Below are 13761 nucleotides of genomic sequence, written 5' to 3' on the forward strand. Positions count from 1 at the left end.
AGCACATCCCAAGGGTCCCCCATCCACACAGCACGCCCCAAGGGTCCCCCATCCACACAGCACGCCCCAAGGGTCCCCCATCCACACAGCACGCCCCAAGGATCCCCATGTTCACTGCGCACCCCAAGTGTCTTCATCCACACTGCAGGCCCCAAGGATCCCCCATTTCCTGTGTGCCCACCAAGTGTCTTCATCCACCCTGTGTACCCCAAGGGTCCTCCATCCACGCTGCACACCCCAAGTGTCTTCATCCACACAGCACGCCCCAAGGGTCCCCCATCCACACAGCACGCCCCAAGGGTCCCCCATCCACACAGCACGCCCCAAGGGTCCCCATCTCCTCTGCGCACCCCAAGTGTCTTCATCCACACTGCGCACCCCAAGGGTCCCCCATCCACACAGCACGCCCCAAGGGTCCCCCATCCACACAGCACACTCCAAGGGTCCCCCATCCACACTGCAGGCCCCGAGGGTCCCCCATCCACACTGCAGGCCCCGAGGGTCCCCCATCCACACTGCAGGCCCCGAGGGTCCCCCATCCACACTGCAGGCCCCGAGGGTCCCCCATCCACACTGCAGGCCCCGAGGGTCCCCCATCCACACTGCAGGCCCCGAGGGTCCCCCATCCACACTGCAGGCCCCGAGGGTCCCCATCTCCGCTGCACACCTCAAGTGTCTCCATCCACACAGCACACCCCAAGGGTCCCCCATCCACACAGCACGCCCCAAGGGTCCCCATCTCCGCTGCAAACCCCAAGTGTCTTCATCCACACTGCGCACCCCAAGGATCCCCCATCCACACAGCGCACCCCAAGGGTCCCCCATCCACACAGCGCACCCCAAGGGTCCCCCATCCACACAGCACACCCCAAGGGTCCCCCATCCACACAGCACGCCCCAAGGGTCCCCCATCCACACAGCACGCCCCAAGGGTCCCCATCTCTGCTGCAAACCCCAAGTGTCTTCATCCACACAGCACACCCTAAGGGTCCCCCATCCACACAGCACACCCCAAGGGTCCCCCATCCACACAGCACATCCCAAGGGTCCCCATCCACACAGCACGCCCCCAAGGGTCCCCCATCCACACAGCACATCCCAAGGGTCCCCCATCCACACAGCACGCCCCAAGGGTCCCCCATCCACACAGCACGCCCCAAGGGTCCCCCATCCACACAGCACACCCCAAGGGTCCCCCATCCACACTGCAGGCCCCAAGGGTCCCCCATTTCCTGTGTGCCCACCAAGTGTCTTCATCCACCCTGTGTACCCCAAGGGTCCTCCATCCACACAGCACGCCCAAAGGGTCCCCCATCCACACAGCACGCCCAAAGGGTCCCCCATCCACACAGCACGCCCAAAGGGTCCCCCATCCACACAGCACGCCCCAAGGGTCCCCCATCCACACAGCACGCCCCAAGGGTCCCCCATCCACGCAGCACACCCCAAGGGTCCCCCATCCACACAGCACGCCCCAAGGGTCCCCATCTCCGCTGCACACCCCAAGTGTCTCCATCCACACAGCACGCCCCAAGGGCCCCCATCCACACAGCACGCCCCAAGGGTCCCCCATCCACACAGCACGCCCCAAGGGTCCCCCTCCATGCTGCACATCTCCAAGGGTCCCTCATCTGCACAGCACGTCCTCATCTCTGTTGTGTGGATAAAGACCCTTGGGGGCGTGTTGCATGTCTGAAGACACTTAGGGCGCGCAGTAGAGATTCAATCATCGCCAACCCCCAAGGGTCCCCCATCTTCACTGCACACCCCAAGTGTCTTCATCCACGCTGCACACCCCCAAGGGACCCACATCTCCACTGTACACAGCAAGGATCCCCCATCCACTCAGCACGCCCAAGGGGTCCCCCATCTTTGCTGCACACCCCAAGTGTCTTCATCTACACAGCACGCCCCAAGGGTCTTCCATCCACACAGCACGCCCCAAGGGTCCCCCATCCACACAGCACGCCCCAAGGGTCCCCCATCCACACAGCACGCCCCAAGGGTCCCCCATCCACACAGCACGCCCAAGGGGTCCCCCATCTTTGCTGCACACCCCAAGTGTCTTCATCTACACAGCACGCCCCAAGGGTCCCCCATCCACACAGCACGCCCCAAGGGTCCCCCATCCACACAGCACGCCCCAAGGGTCCCCCATCCACACAGCACGCCCCAAGGGTCCCCCATCCACACAGCACGCCCCAAGGGTCCCCCATCCACACAGCACGCCCCAAGGGTCCCCCATCCACACAGCACGCACCAAGTGTCTTCATCCACACAGCACGCCCCAAGGGTCCCCCATCCACACTGCACACCCCAAGTGTCTTCATCCACGCTGCACACCCCCAAGGGACCCACATCTCCACTGTACACAGCAAGGATCCCCCATCCACTCAGCACGCCCAAGGGGTCCCCCATCTTTGCTGCACACCCCAAGTGTCTTCATCTACACAGCACGCCCCAAGGGTCTTCCATCCACACAGCACGCCCCAAGGGTCCCCCATCCACACAGCACGCCCCAAGGGTCCCCCATCCACACAGCACGCCCCAAGGGTCCCCCATCCACACAGCACGCCCAAGGGGTCCCCCATCTTTGCTGCACACCCCAAGTGTCTTCATCTACACAGCACGCCCCAAGGGTCCCCCATCCACACAGCACGCCCCAAGGGTCCCCCATCCACACAGCACGCCCCAAGGGTCCCCCATCCACACAGCACGCCCCAAGGGTCCCCCATCCACACAGCACGCCCCAAGGGTCCCCCATCCACACAGCACGCACCAAGTGTCCCCCATCTTTGCTGCGCACCCCAAGTGTCTTCATCCACACAGCACGTCCCCAAGGGACCCCATCTCCACTGTACACTCCAAGGGTCCACCATCCACACAGCATGTCCCCAAAGGGTCCCCCATCTCCACTGTACACAGCAAGGATCCCCCATCCACTCAGCATGCCCAAGGGGTCCCCCATCTTTGCTGCACACCCCAAGTGTCTTCATTCACACAGCACGCTCCAAGGGTCCCCCATCCACTCAGCACGCCCCAAGGGTCCCCCATCTTTGCTGCGCACCCCAAGTGTCTTCATCCACACAGCACGTCCCAAGGGTCCCCATCTTCTCTGCGCACCCCAAGTGTCGTCATCCACACAGCATGTCCCCAAAGGGTCCCCCATCTCCATTGTACAATCCAAGGATCCCCATCAACACAGCACGCCCAAAGGGCCCCCCATCCACACAGCACGCCCAAAGGGCCCCCCATCCACACAGCACGCCCAAAGGGTCCCCCATCCACACAGCACGCCCCAAGGGTCCCCCATCCACACAGCACGCCCCAAGGGTCCCCCATCCACACAGCACGCCCCAAGGGTCCCCCATCCACACAGCACGCCCCAAGGGTCCCCCATCTCCACTGTACGCCCCAAGGGTCCCCCATCCACACTGTACGCCCCAAGGGTCCCCCATCCACACAGCACACCCCAAGGGTCCCCCATCCACACAGCACGCCCCAAGGGTCCCCCATCCACACAGCACGCCCCAAGGGTCCCCCATCTCCACTGTACACAGACACAAATGGTGCCCTAAGGAATTGCTGACACCCCACCAGCTGCGGGTTCCTTGGCATCGTTGGGGCTCCTCCTCTGTCCTGTACGTAGGACAGCCAATCAGGGAGGTGCTCCTAGGGGGGGTTCACCATACTCCAGGCAGATAAGTACATTGGGGGGCAGATTGGGTTGTGGGGACCCCAAGAACAAACAATTTGACCATCTTCTGCCTCTGGCACTTGGCTAGGCGGCTGGTCCCTCCACCCAGCCAGTGACCGCCTACCAGCCCCTCCCCCGCAGAGCAGCGACACGGTGACACGGGGGCACTTTATAAATAATAGCTTTTATTTAGACACTCATACACAGCAACAGCCTCCCCCATTCACCTCCCCTCATCGCCCTCCCCGTGCCCTCGGCCCTTCCCCCGCGTCCCCTCCCCCGGCAGCACCCAATTATTATCGTGAAGTCCCAGCTGACACCCCGGGGCGGCTCTGTCTGGCCGGCGGCAGCACATCCAGTAGGAGCGCCCATAGGGCAGGTCATGGTGGTAAGGCTTGGGGTGCCACCGGCACATGGACACGTCTCCGCGCTTGTAAATCCGTTTGCACTGTTTGCAGGGGTCGTCGCGGTAGAGGGGGTCCTGACTCCAGCGCGAGTCGCTCGGCCGCACCCCGTAGTCCTCGATCAGCGCCCGGAAGCGCCGGCACGTACATTTAATGGCAGCCAACGACTGCGTGGACAAGTAACTGAAGATGGCCAGGAGGACGTGGTCGGGCAAGGACGGCAGATAAAGGCGCGGCTGGAGAAGGCGCTGGACCTGGAAACGGATCTCCAGAAAGTCATGGGAGACGTGGCGGTAGAGGCGGCAGAGGGGAGGAGCCGGGGGCGGGGGAGGGGGAGGCGGGGGTGGGACAGAAGATAGATGAGGGAAGAAAAGTTCTCCTGGAAGTGGTTCCGTCTCACCCGCTTCTCCTCCATAAAACACGCAACGGTCTACCGCCCCAGTGAGCACCAAGTCCACGTGGAAGCCGGAATCAGAGGTGGCCGCCTGGGCTTCCTCCTCCTCATCCGTCGCCTGGGGACTCCATCTTCTCCAGCAGGACGCAGACGCGGTGCGGCTCCGGACTCAGCAACTGATACAAGTCACATGTGATGGGATCTCCCGGCCTCTCCGCCACCCGAAAGGCGATGCGCACCTCGCGCTCGGCGTGTTCAGCTTCATACTGAGCCACGGCTTCCGCCACGCTGCGACAACGTCTCTCTTCACCGTCTTCGGAGGAGGTCACCAGTACCAGCGGTGGCCTTGGTGGAGGAGCTTCCATCTCTCGGCTTTCTGCCCGTGCCACCATCTCCGCCACAGAAGGAGGAGCATCGGGGTCCAGGGTGTGCCGCCGCCTCTTTGCTCTGGAACTGCCGCCCGCGCTCCACCTTCCCTTCACCTTGGGGCCACCGGGACGTGGAGAAGCGCCATTGCCGGCACACTGGTAGGCCACAAAGAAGGCCACCTTCTCCTTGGTGTTCCCAGGTTTGATGACGTACCAGGTGTCCAGCAAGACGCGGTCATCTCCGCTCCTCAGACACTCGGGGTTGTCGTGGGGCCCCAGCTTCTCCTCGGCCGGATTCCCCATCGCATTGTCATCGGCAGACGCCCCCTTCGGGCTGGAGGGACAGTTGGCAGAAAACGTGCCAAAGGGCCGCGGGCTCCATAGGTGGACGGGGGAGGGAATCCGCGGATCCATGGCTAGTCGGTGGCCTCACGTCTGGACATCCAGAGATCTGCGGAGAGAAGAGAGGAGGCGGGGTTAGAGGGACGGCCATGGATGTACGGGGGAGGGGTACACAAGGGGGAGGAGAACAATGGCGGCAACAGAGGATCACATGACATATCACATGTCCAACCTACTAATACCCCCCCCCCATCTACTATGACTACCAAATACCCCTCCCCCCATCTACTATGACTACCTAATACCCCTCCCCCCCCCCCATCTACAATGACTACCTAATACCCCCCCCCCATCTACTATGACTACCTAATACCCTCCCCCCCCATCTACTATGACTACCTAATACCCTCCCCCCCATCTACTATGACTACCTAATACCCCCCCCCCCATCTACTATGACTACCTAATACCCTCCCCCCCATCTACTATGACTACCTAATACCCCCCCATCTACTATGACTACCTAATACCCCTCCCCCCATCTACAATGACAACCTAATACCCCCCCCCCCCCCATCTACTATGACTACCTAATACCCCCCCCCCCATCTACTATGACTACCTAATACCCCCCCCCCCCATCTACTATGACTACCTAATACCCCCCCCCCCCCCCATCTACTATGACTACCTAATACCCCCCCCCCCCCCATCTACTATGACTACCTAATACCCCCCCCCCATCTACTATGACTACCTAATACCCCCCCCATCTACTATGACTACCTAATACCCCCCCCATCTACTATGACTACCTAATACCCTCCCCCCCATCTACAATGACTACCTAATACCCCCCCCCCCCCATCTACTATGACTACCTAATACCCTCCCCCCCATCTACTATGACTACCTAATACCCCTCCCCCCCCCCCATCTACTATGACAACCTAATACCCTCCCCCCCATCTACTATGACTACCTAATACCCCTCCCCCCCCCCATCTACTATGACTACCTAATACCCTCCCCCCCATCTACTATGACTACCTAATACCCCTCCCCCCCCCCCATCTACAATGACAACCTAATACCCCCCCCCCCCATCTACTATGACTACGTAATACCCTCCCCCCCATCTACTATGACTACCTAATACCCCTCCCCCCATCTACAATGACAACCTAATACCCCCCCCATCTACTATGACTACCTAATACCCCCCCCCCATCTACTATGACTACCTAATACCCCTCCCCCCCCCCATCTACTATGACTACCTAATACCCCCCCCCCCCATCTACTATGACTACCTAATACCCTCCCCCCCATCTACAATGACTACCTAATACCCCCCCCCCCCCATCTACTATGACTACCTAATACCCTCCCCCCCATCTACTATGACTACCTAATACCCCTCCCCCCCCCCCATCTACTATGACTACCTAATACCCCCCCCCCCCCATCTACTATGACTACCTAATACCCTCCCCCCCATCTACTATGACTACCTAATACCCCTCCCCCCATCTACAATGACAACCTAATACCCCCCCCATCTACTATGACTACCTAATACCCCCCCCCCCATCTACTATGACTACCAAATACCCCCCCCATCTACAATGACTACCTAATACCCCCCCCCCCCCATCTACTATGACTACCTAATACCCTCCCCCCCATCTACTATGACTACCAAATACCCCTCCCCCCCCCCATCTACTATGACTACCTAATACCCCTCCCCCCCCCCATCTACAATGACAACCTAATACCCCCCCCCCCATCTACTATGACTACCTAATACCCCCCCCCCCATCTACTATGACTACCTAATACCCCCCCCCCCATCTACTATGACTACCTAATACCCCTCCCCCCCCCCCATCTACTATGACTACCTAATACCCCTCCCCCCCCCCATCTACTATGACAACCTAATACCCCCCCCCCATCTACTATGACTACCTAATACCCCCCCCCCCCCCCATCTACAATGACTACCTAATACCCCCCCCCCCCCCCATCTACTATGACTACCTAATACCCCCCCCCCCCATCTACAATGACTACCTAATACCTCCCCCCCATCTACTATGACTACCTAATACCCCCCCCCCCATCTACAATGACTACCTAATACCTCCCCCCCATCTACTATGACTACCTAATACCCCCCCCCCCATCTACAATGACTACCTAATACCCCCCCCCCCCCATCTACTATGACTACCCAATACCCCTCCCCCCCCCCATCTACACTGACAACCTAATACCCCTCCCCCATCTACAATGACTACCTAATACCCCCCCCCCCATCTACAATGACAACCTAATACCCCTCCCCCATCTACAATGACTACCTAATACCCCCCCCCCCATCTACAATGACTACCTAATACCCCCCCCCCATCTACAATGACTACCTAATACCCCCCCCCCCATCTACAATGACAACCTAATACCCCTCCCCCCATCTACTATGACTAACTAATACCCCCCCCCCCCCCATCTACACAAGCCTGACATCTACAACACAGCATGGGGGCCCTAAACCCAGGTATCACCCCCATATACCAACACCATACAAGACAACATGGCCCCCCCCCCCCCAACTCCTCCTATATACTCCCATAGGACCCCTCTCCTACATATCCCCCATAGGGCCCCTCTCCTCCTACATAGCCCCCCATAGGGCCCCTCTCCTCCTACATAGCCCCCCATAGGGCCCCTCTCCTCCTACATACCCCCCCATAGGGCCTCATAGGGCCCCTCTCCTCCTACATACCCCCCCCCATAGGGCCCTCTCCCCCTATATACCCCCCTAGGGGCCCCTACATACCCTCATAGGGACCCTCTCCCCCTACATACCCCCAACAGGGCCCCTGTATAGCTCAATAAGGCCCCTCTCCCCCTGTATACCCCCATAGGGCCCCTCTCCCCCTACATACCCCTATACACCTCCACAGGGCCCCTCTCGTCCTATATACCCCCATAGGGCCGCTATATACCCTCACAGGGCCCCTCTCGTCCTATATACCCCCCACAGGGCCCCTGTATAGCTCAATAAGGCCCCTCTTCCCCTGTATACCTCCACAGGGCCCCTCTCCCACCATACATCCCCCGTGTGGCCCCCAGGGGCCCCCGGCCCTCCTCACCGGCTCCGGTTCCTCTCTCGGCCGGGACCTGTCACTGGGGGAGGGGAGTCACCTGACCTCTTAAAGGAACAGTCCTCTCCGGCTCCCACGCTGAGCTCTGGTGACGGACAGCAACGGGAGGGGCCGCCAGCCAATCAGGAGCCGCGATTGCGGCCATGTCCTTATATGGAAAGTCCCGGGCCGGGCAGGGAGCGTCTGACAAGAGCGGGATCCGGGAGAGGCGCAGAGAGGGAGGAGCACGTGACCGAGAGGAGCCAGAGACCACGTGACCCCTGAGAGCGACACAACGTATCCAGCCGCCAGCCAATCAGATTCCCTCCATTACACGGCGGGGACCGGGGGAGATGCTGATTGGTCAGACAGTTCTGTAGAAGCCGAACAGAACCGACTACTGAACAGTGTCATTGCCGCACAGTGTCATCGCATGCCGAGCAGTGTCATCACACGTCGTATGGTGTCATCGCACGCCTCACAGTGTCATTGCACGCCGCACAATGTCATCGCATGCCGAGCAGTGTCATCGCACGTCGTATGGTGTCATTGCACGCCGTATGGTGTCATCGCATGCCGCACAGTGTCATCGCATGCCGAGCAGTGTCATCGCACGTCGTATGGTGTCATCGCACGTTGTATGGTGTCATCGCACGCCGCACAGTATCATCGCACGCCGAACAGTGTCATCGCACGCCGCACGGTGTCATCGCACGTTGTATGGTGTCATCGCATGCCGCACAGTGTCATTGCCATACAGTGTCATCGCACGTCGTATGGTGTCATCGCACGTTGTATGGTGTCATCGCACGCCGCACAGTATCATCGCACGCCGCACGGTGTCATCGCACGTCGTATGGTGTCATCGCACATTGTATGGTGTCATCGCATGCCGCACAGTGTCATCACACACCATATGGTGTCATCGCACGCCGCACAGTATCATCGCACGCCGCACGGTGTCATCGCACGCCGAACGGTGCCATCGCACGCTGTAGTGTCATCGCATGCCGAACGGTGTCATCGCATGCCGCACAGTGTCATCGCACGCCGAACGGTGTCATCGCATAATGAACAGTGCCATCGCATGCCGCACAGTCATCACACATCATATGGTGTCATCGCATGCCGAGTGGTGTCATCGCACGCCGCACAGTATCATCGCACGCCGAACGGTGCCATCGCACGCCGTAGTGTCATCGCATGCCGAACGGTGTCATCGCATGCCGTAGTGTCATCGCATGCCGAACGGTGTCATCGCATGCCGCACAGTGTCATCGCATGCCGAACGGTGTCATCTCACGTTGTATGATGTCATCGCATGCCGCACAGTGTCATTGCCGTACAGTGTCATCGCACGCCGAACGGTGTCATCGCATAATGAACAGTGTCATCACATGCCGAACAGTACCATCGCATGCCGCACAGTGTCATCACACACCATATGGTGTCATCGCATGCCGAGTGGTGTCATCGCATGCCGTAGTGTCATCGCATGCCGTGCAGTGTCATCGCATGCCGCGCAGTATCATCGCATGCCGTACGGTGTCATCGCATGCCGTACAGTGTCATAGCACGCCGCACAGTATCATCGCATGCCGTACAGTGTCATCACACGCCGCACAGTATCATCGCATGCCGTACAGTGTCATCACACGCCGCACAGTATCATCGCATGCCGACCAGTGCTATTGCGTGCTGAACAGTACATGGAATACAGTACAGTGCCAAAGCATGCCGTATAATGCCAGCGCATGCTGAACAGTACATAGGTTGGGTCTGGTGGTGGACAGGAGAGGATCTGGTCAGGGTGGGTCTGGTGGTGGACGGGAGAGGATCTGGTCAGGGTGGGTCTGGTGGTGTACCGGAGAGGATCTGGTCAGGGTGGGTCTGGTGGTGGACGGGAGAAGTTCTGGTCAGAGTGGGTCTGGTGGTGGACAGGAGAGGATCTGGTCAGGGTGGGTCTGGTGGTGGACAGGAGAGGATCTGGTCAGGGTGGGTCTGGTGGTGGACAGGAGAGGATCTGGTCAGGGTGGGTCTGGTGGTGGACAGGAGAGGTTCTGGTCAGGGTGGGCCTGGTGGTGGACGGGAGAGGTTCTGGTCAGGGTGGGTCTGGTGGTGGACGGGAGAGGATCTGGTCAGGGTGGGTCTGGTGGTGTACAGGAGAGGATCTGGTCAGGGTGGGTCTGGTGGTGGACGGGAGAGGTTCTGGTCAGGGTGGGTCTGGTGGTGTACAGGAGAGGATCTGGTCAGGGTGGGTCTGGTGGTGGACGGGAGAGGATCTGGTCAGGGTGGGCCTGGTGGTGTACGGGAGAGGATCTGGTCAGGGTGGGCCTGGTGGTGGACAAGAGAGGTTCTGGTCAGGGTGGGTCTGGTGGTGGACGGGAGAAGTTCTGGTCAGAGTGGGTCTGGTGGTGGACGGGAGAGGATCTGGTCAGGGTGGGCCTGGTGGTGGACGGGAGAGGATCTGGTCAGGGTGGGTCTGGTGGTGGACGGGAGAGGATCTGGTCAGCGTGGGTCTGGGGGTGGACAGGAGAGGTTCTGGTCAGGGTGGGTCTGGTGGTGGACGGGGGAGGATCTGGTCAGGGTGGGTCTGGTGGTGGACGGGAGAGGATCTGGTCAGGGTGGGTCTGGTGGTGGACGGGAGAGGATCTGGTCAGGGTGGGTCTGGTGGTGGACGGGAGAGGATCTGGTCAGGGTGGGTCTGGATTTGGACGGGAGAGGATCTGGTCAGGGTGGGTCTGGATTTGGACGGGAGAGGATCTAGTCAGCGTGGGTCTGGTGGTGGACGGGAGAGGATCTGGTCAGCGTGGGTCTGGGGGTGGACAGGAGAGGTTCTGGTCAGGGTGGGTCTGGTGGTGGACGGGGGAGGATCTGGTCAGGGTGGGTCTGGTGGTGGACGGGAGAGGATCTGGTCAGGGTGGGTCTGGTGGTGGACGGGAGAGGATCTGGTCAGGGTGGGTCTGGTGGTGGACGGGAGAGGATCTGGTCAGGGTGGGTCTGGTGGTGGACGGGAGAGGATCTGGTCAGGGTGGGTCTGGATTTGGACGGGAGAGGATCTAGTCAGGGTGGGTCTGGTGGTGGACGGGAGAGGATCTAGTCAGCGTGTGTCTGGTGGTGGACGGGAGAGGTTCTGGTCAGGGTGGGTCTGATGGTGGACAGGAGAGGTTCTGGTCAGGGTGGGTCTGGTGGTGGACGGGAGAGGATCTAGTCAGCATGGGTCTGGTGGTGGACAGGAGAGGTTCTGGTCAGGGTGGGTCTGATGGTGGACAGGAGAGGATCTAGTCAGCGTGGGTCTGGTGGTGGACAGGAGAGGATCTGGTCAGCGTGGGTCTGGTGGGTGACAAGAGAGGATCTAGTCAGCGTGGGTCTGGTGGTGGACAGGAGAGGATCTGGTCAGCGTGGGTCTGGTGGTGGACGGGAGAGGATCTGGTCAGGGTGGGTCTGGTGGTGGACGGGAGAGGATCTGGTCAGGGTGGGTCTGGTGGTGGACAGGAGAGGATCTGGTCAGCGTGGGTCTGGTGGTGGACAGGAGAGGATCTAGTCAGCGTGGGTCTGGTGGTGGACGGGAGAGGCTCTGGTCAGGATGGGTCTGGTGGTGGATAGGAGAGGATCTGGTCAGGGTGGGTCTGGTGGTGGACGGGAGAGGATCTGGTCAGGGTGGGTCTGGTGGTGGATAGGAGAGGATCTGGTCAGGGTGGGTCTGGTGGTGGACGGGAGAGGATCTGGTCAGGGTGGGTCTGGTGGTGGACGGGAGAGGCTCTGGTCAGCGTGGGTCTGGTGGTGGACGGGAGAGGATCTGGTCAGGGTGGGTCTGGTGGTGGACAGGAGAGGCTCTGGTCAGGATGGGTCTGGTGGTGGACGGGAGAGGTTCTGGTCAGGGTGGGCCTGGTGGTGGACGGGAGAGGATCTGGTCAGGGTGGGCCTGGTGGTGGACGGGAGAGGATCTGGTCAGGGTGGGTCTGGTGGTGGACGGGGGTGGATCTGGTCAGGGTGGGCCTGGTGGTGGACGGGAGAGGATCTGGTCAGGGTGGCTCTGATGGTGGACGGGGGAGGATCTGGTCAGGGTGGGTCTGGTGGTGGACGGGAGAGGATCTGGTCAGGGTGGGTCTGGTGGTGGACAGGAGAGGATCTGGTCAGGGTGGGTCTGGTGGTGGACAGGAGAGGTTCTGGTGGTGGACAGGAGGGGTTCGGGTCAGGGTGGGCCTGGTGGTGGACGGGAGAGGATCTGGTCAGGGTGGCTCTGATGGTGGACGGGGGAGGATCTGGTCAGGGTGGGTCTGGTGGTGGACGGGAGAGGATCTGGTCAGGGTGGGTCTGGTGGTGGACGGGAGAGGCTCTGGTCAGGGTGGGTCTGGTGGTGGACAGGAGAGGTTCTGGTCAGGGTGGGTCTGGTGGTGGACAGGAGAGGTTCTGGTCAGGGTGGGTCTGGTGGTGGACGGTAGAGGATCTGGTCAGGGTGGGTCTGGTGGTGGACGGTAGGGGATCTGGTCAGGGTGGGTCTGGTGGTGGACGGGAGAGGATCTTGTCAGGGTGGGTCTGGTGGTGGACGTTAGAGGATCTGGTCAGCGTGGGTCTGGTGGTGGACAGGAGAGGATCTAGTCAGCGTGGGTCTGGTGGTGGATAGGAGAGACTCTGGTCAGGGTGGGTCTGGTGGTGGACGGGAGAGGATCTGGTCAGGGTGGGTCTGGTGGTGGACGGGAGAGGATCTAGTCAGCGTGGGTCTGGTGGTGGACAGGAGAGGATCTGGTCAGGGTGGGTCTGGTGGTGGACATTAGAGGATCTGGTCAGGGTGGGTCTGGTGGTGGACGGTAGAGGATCTGGTCAGGGTGGGTCTGGTGGTGGACAGGAGAGGTTCTGGTCAGGGTGGGTCTGGTGGTGGACGGGAGAGGCTCTGGTCAGGGTGGGTCTGGTGGTGGACAGGAGAGGTTCTGGTCAGGGTGGGTCTGGTGGTGAACCTGAGGAAAAGAAGTAGTGACACTGCAATATACACACAGTAGACTTCTTTATTCTTCAGTCCATGAAGATAAATGGACAGCAATGCACGGCTCTGAGAACATCAGTAGATGGACAGAATAATGAAGAGGTCATCTGTGTATTGGCGTGCCGTCCTTCTCTCTTCATGTTCACTGATCGTGGTTTGTGGACCAAGCAGGCTCACAGACACATCCATCAGCATGGGATCTGGCAGGTTAGCCTTGAGCGGTGTGTACCCTGTAGGCTGTTTCCTGGGTCTGGTGGTGGACAGGAGAAGAAGTCTCCATCTTGCCAATGAGGAGATGACCCCTGCTTGGTCCCTGATGATGACCGGTTTGTTCTGGTTGTGAACTCGGACAGCATCATGTTACATAGGTTACATCTCCATACATGGAAGGTCATGAGTGGAGTATCTGTGTTTGCG

General features: G+C 60.2%; 1 protein-coding gene across 1 annotated transcript; it reads right to left on the reverse strand.

The window, feature by feature from the left end:
- Positions 1-3862: 3862 nt before the first annotated feature.
- Positions 3863-8573, reverse strand: LOC149430606 (F-box only protein 46-like). Its single transcript, XM_089666199.1, is given in 3 exon segments — positions 3863-4620; positions 4622-5314; positions 8370-8573. Coding segments are annotated over 2 exon segments (1356 nt in total). The 5' UTR covers positions 5278-5314; positions 8370-8573; the 3' UTR covers positions 3863-3920.
- Positions 8574-13761: the final 5188 nt, after the last annotated feature.

This window comes from Staurois parvus, unplaced genomic scaffold (genome assembly GCF_062004578.1).
Source record: "Staurois parvus isolate SC_StPar_1 unplaced genomic scaffold, SC_StPar_1.0 ptg002598l, whole genome shotgun sequence".
NCBI lineage: Eukaryota > Metazoa > Chordata > Amphibia > Anura > Ranidae > Staurois > Staurois parvus.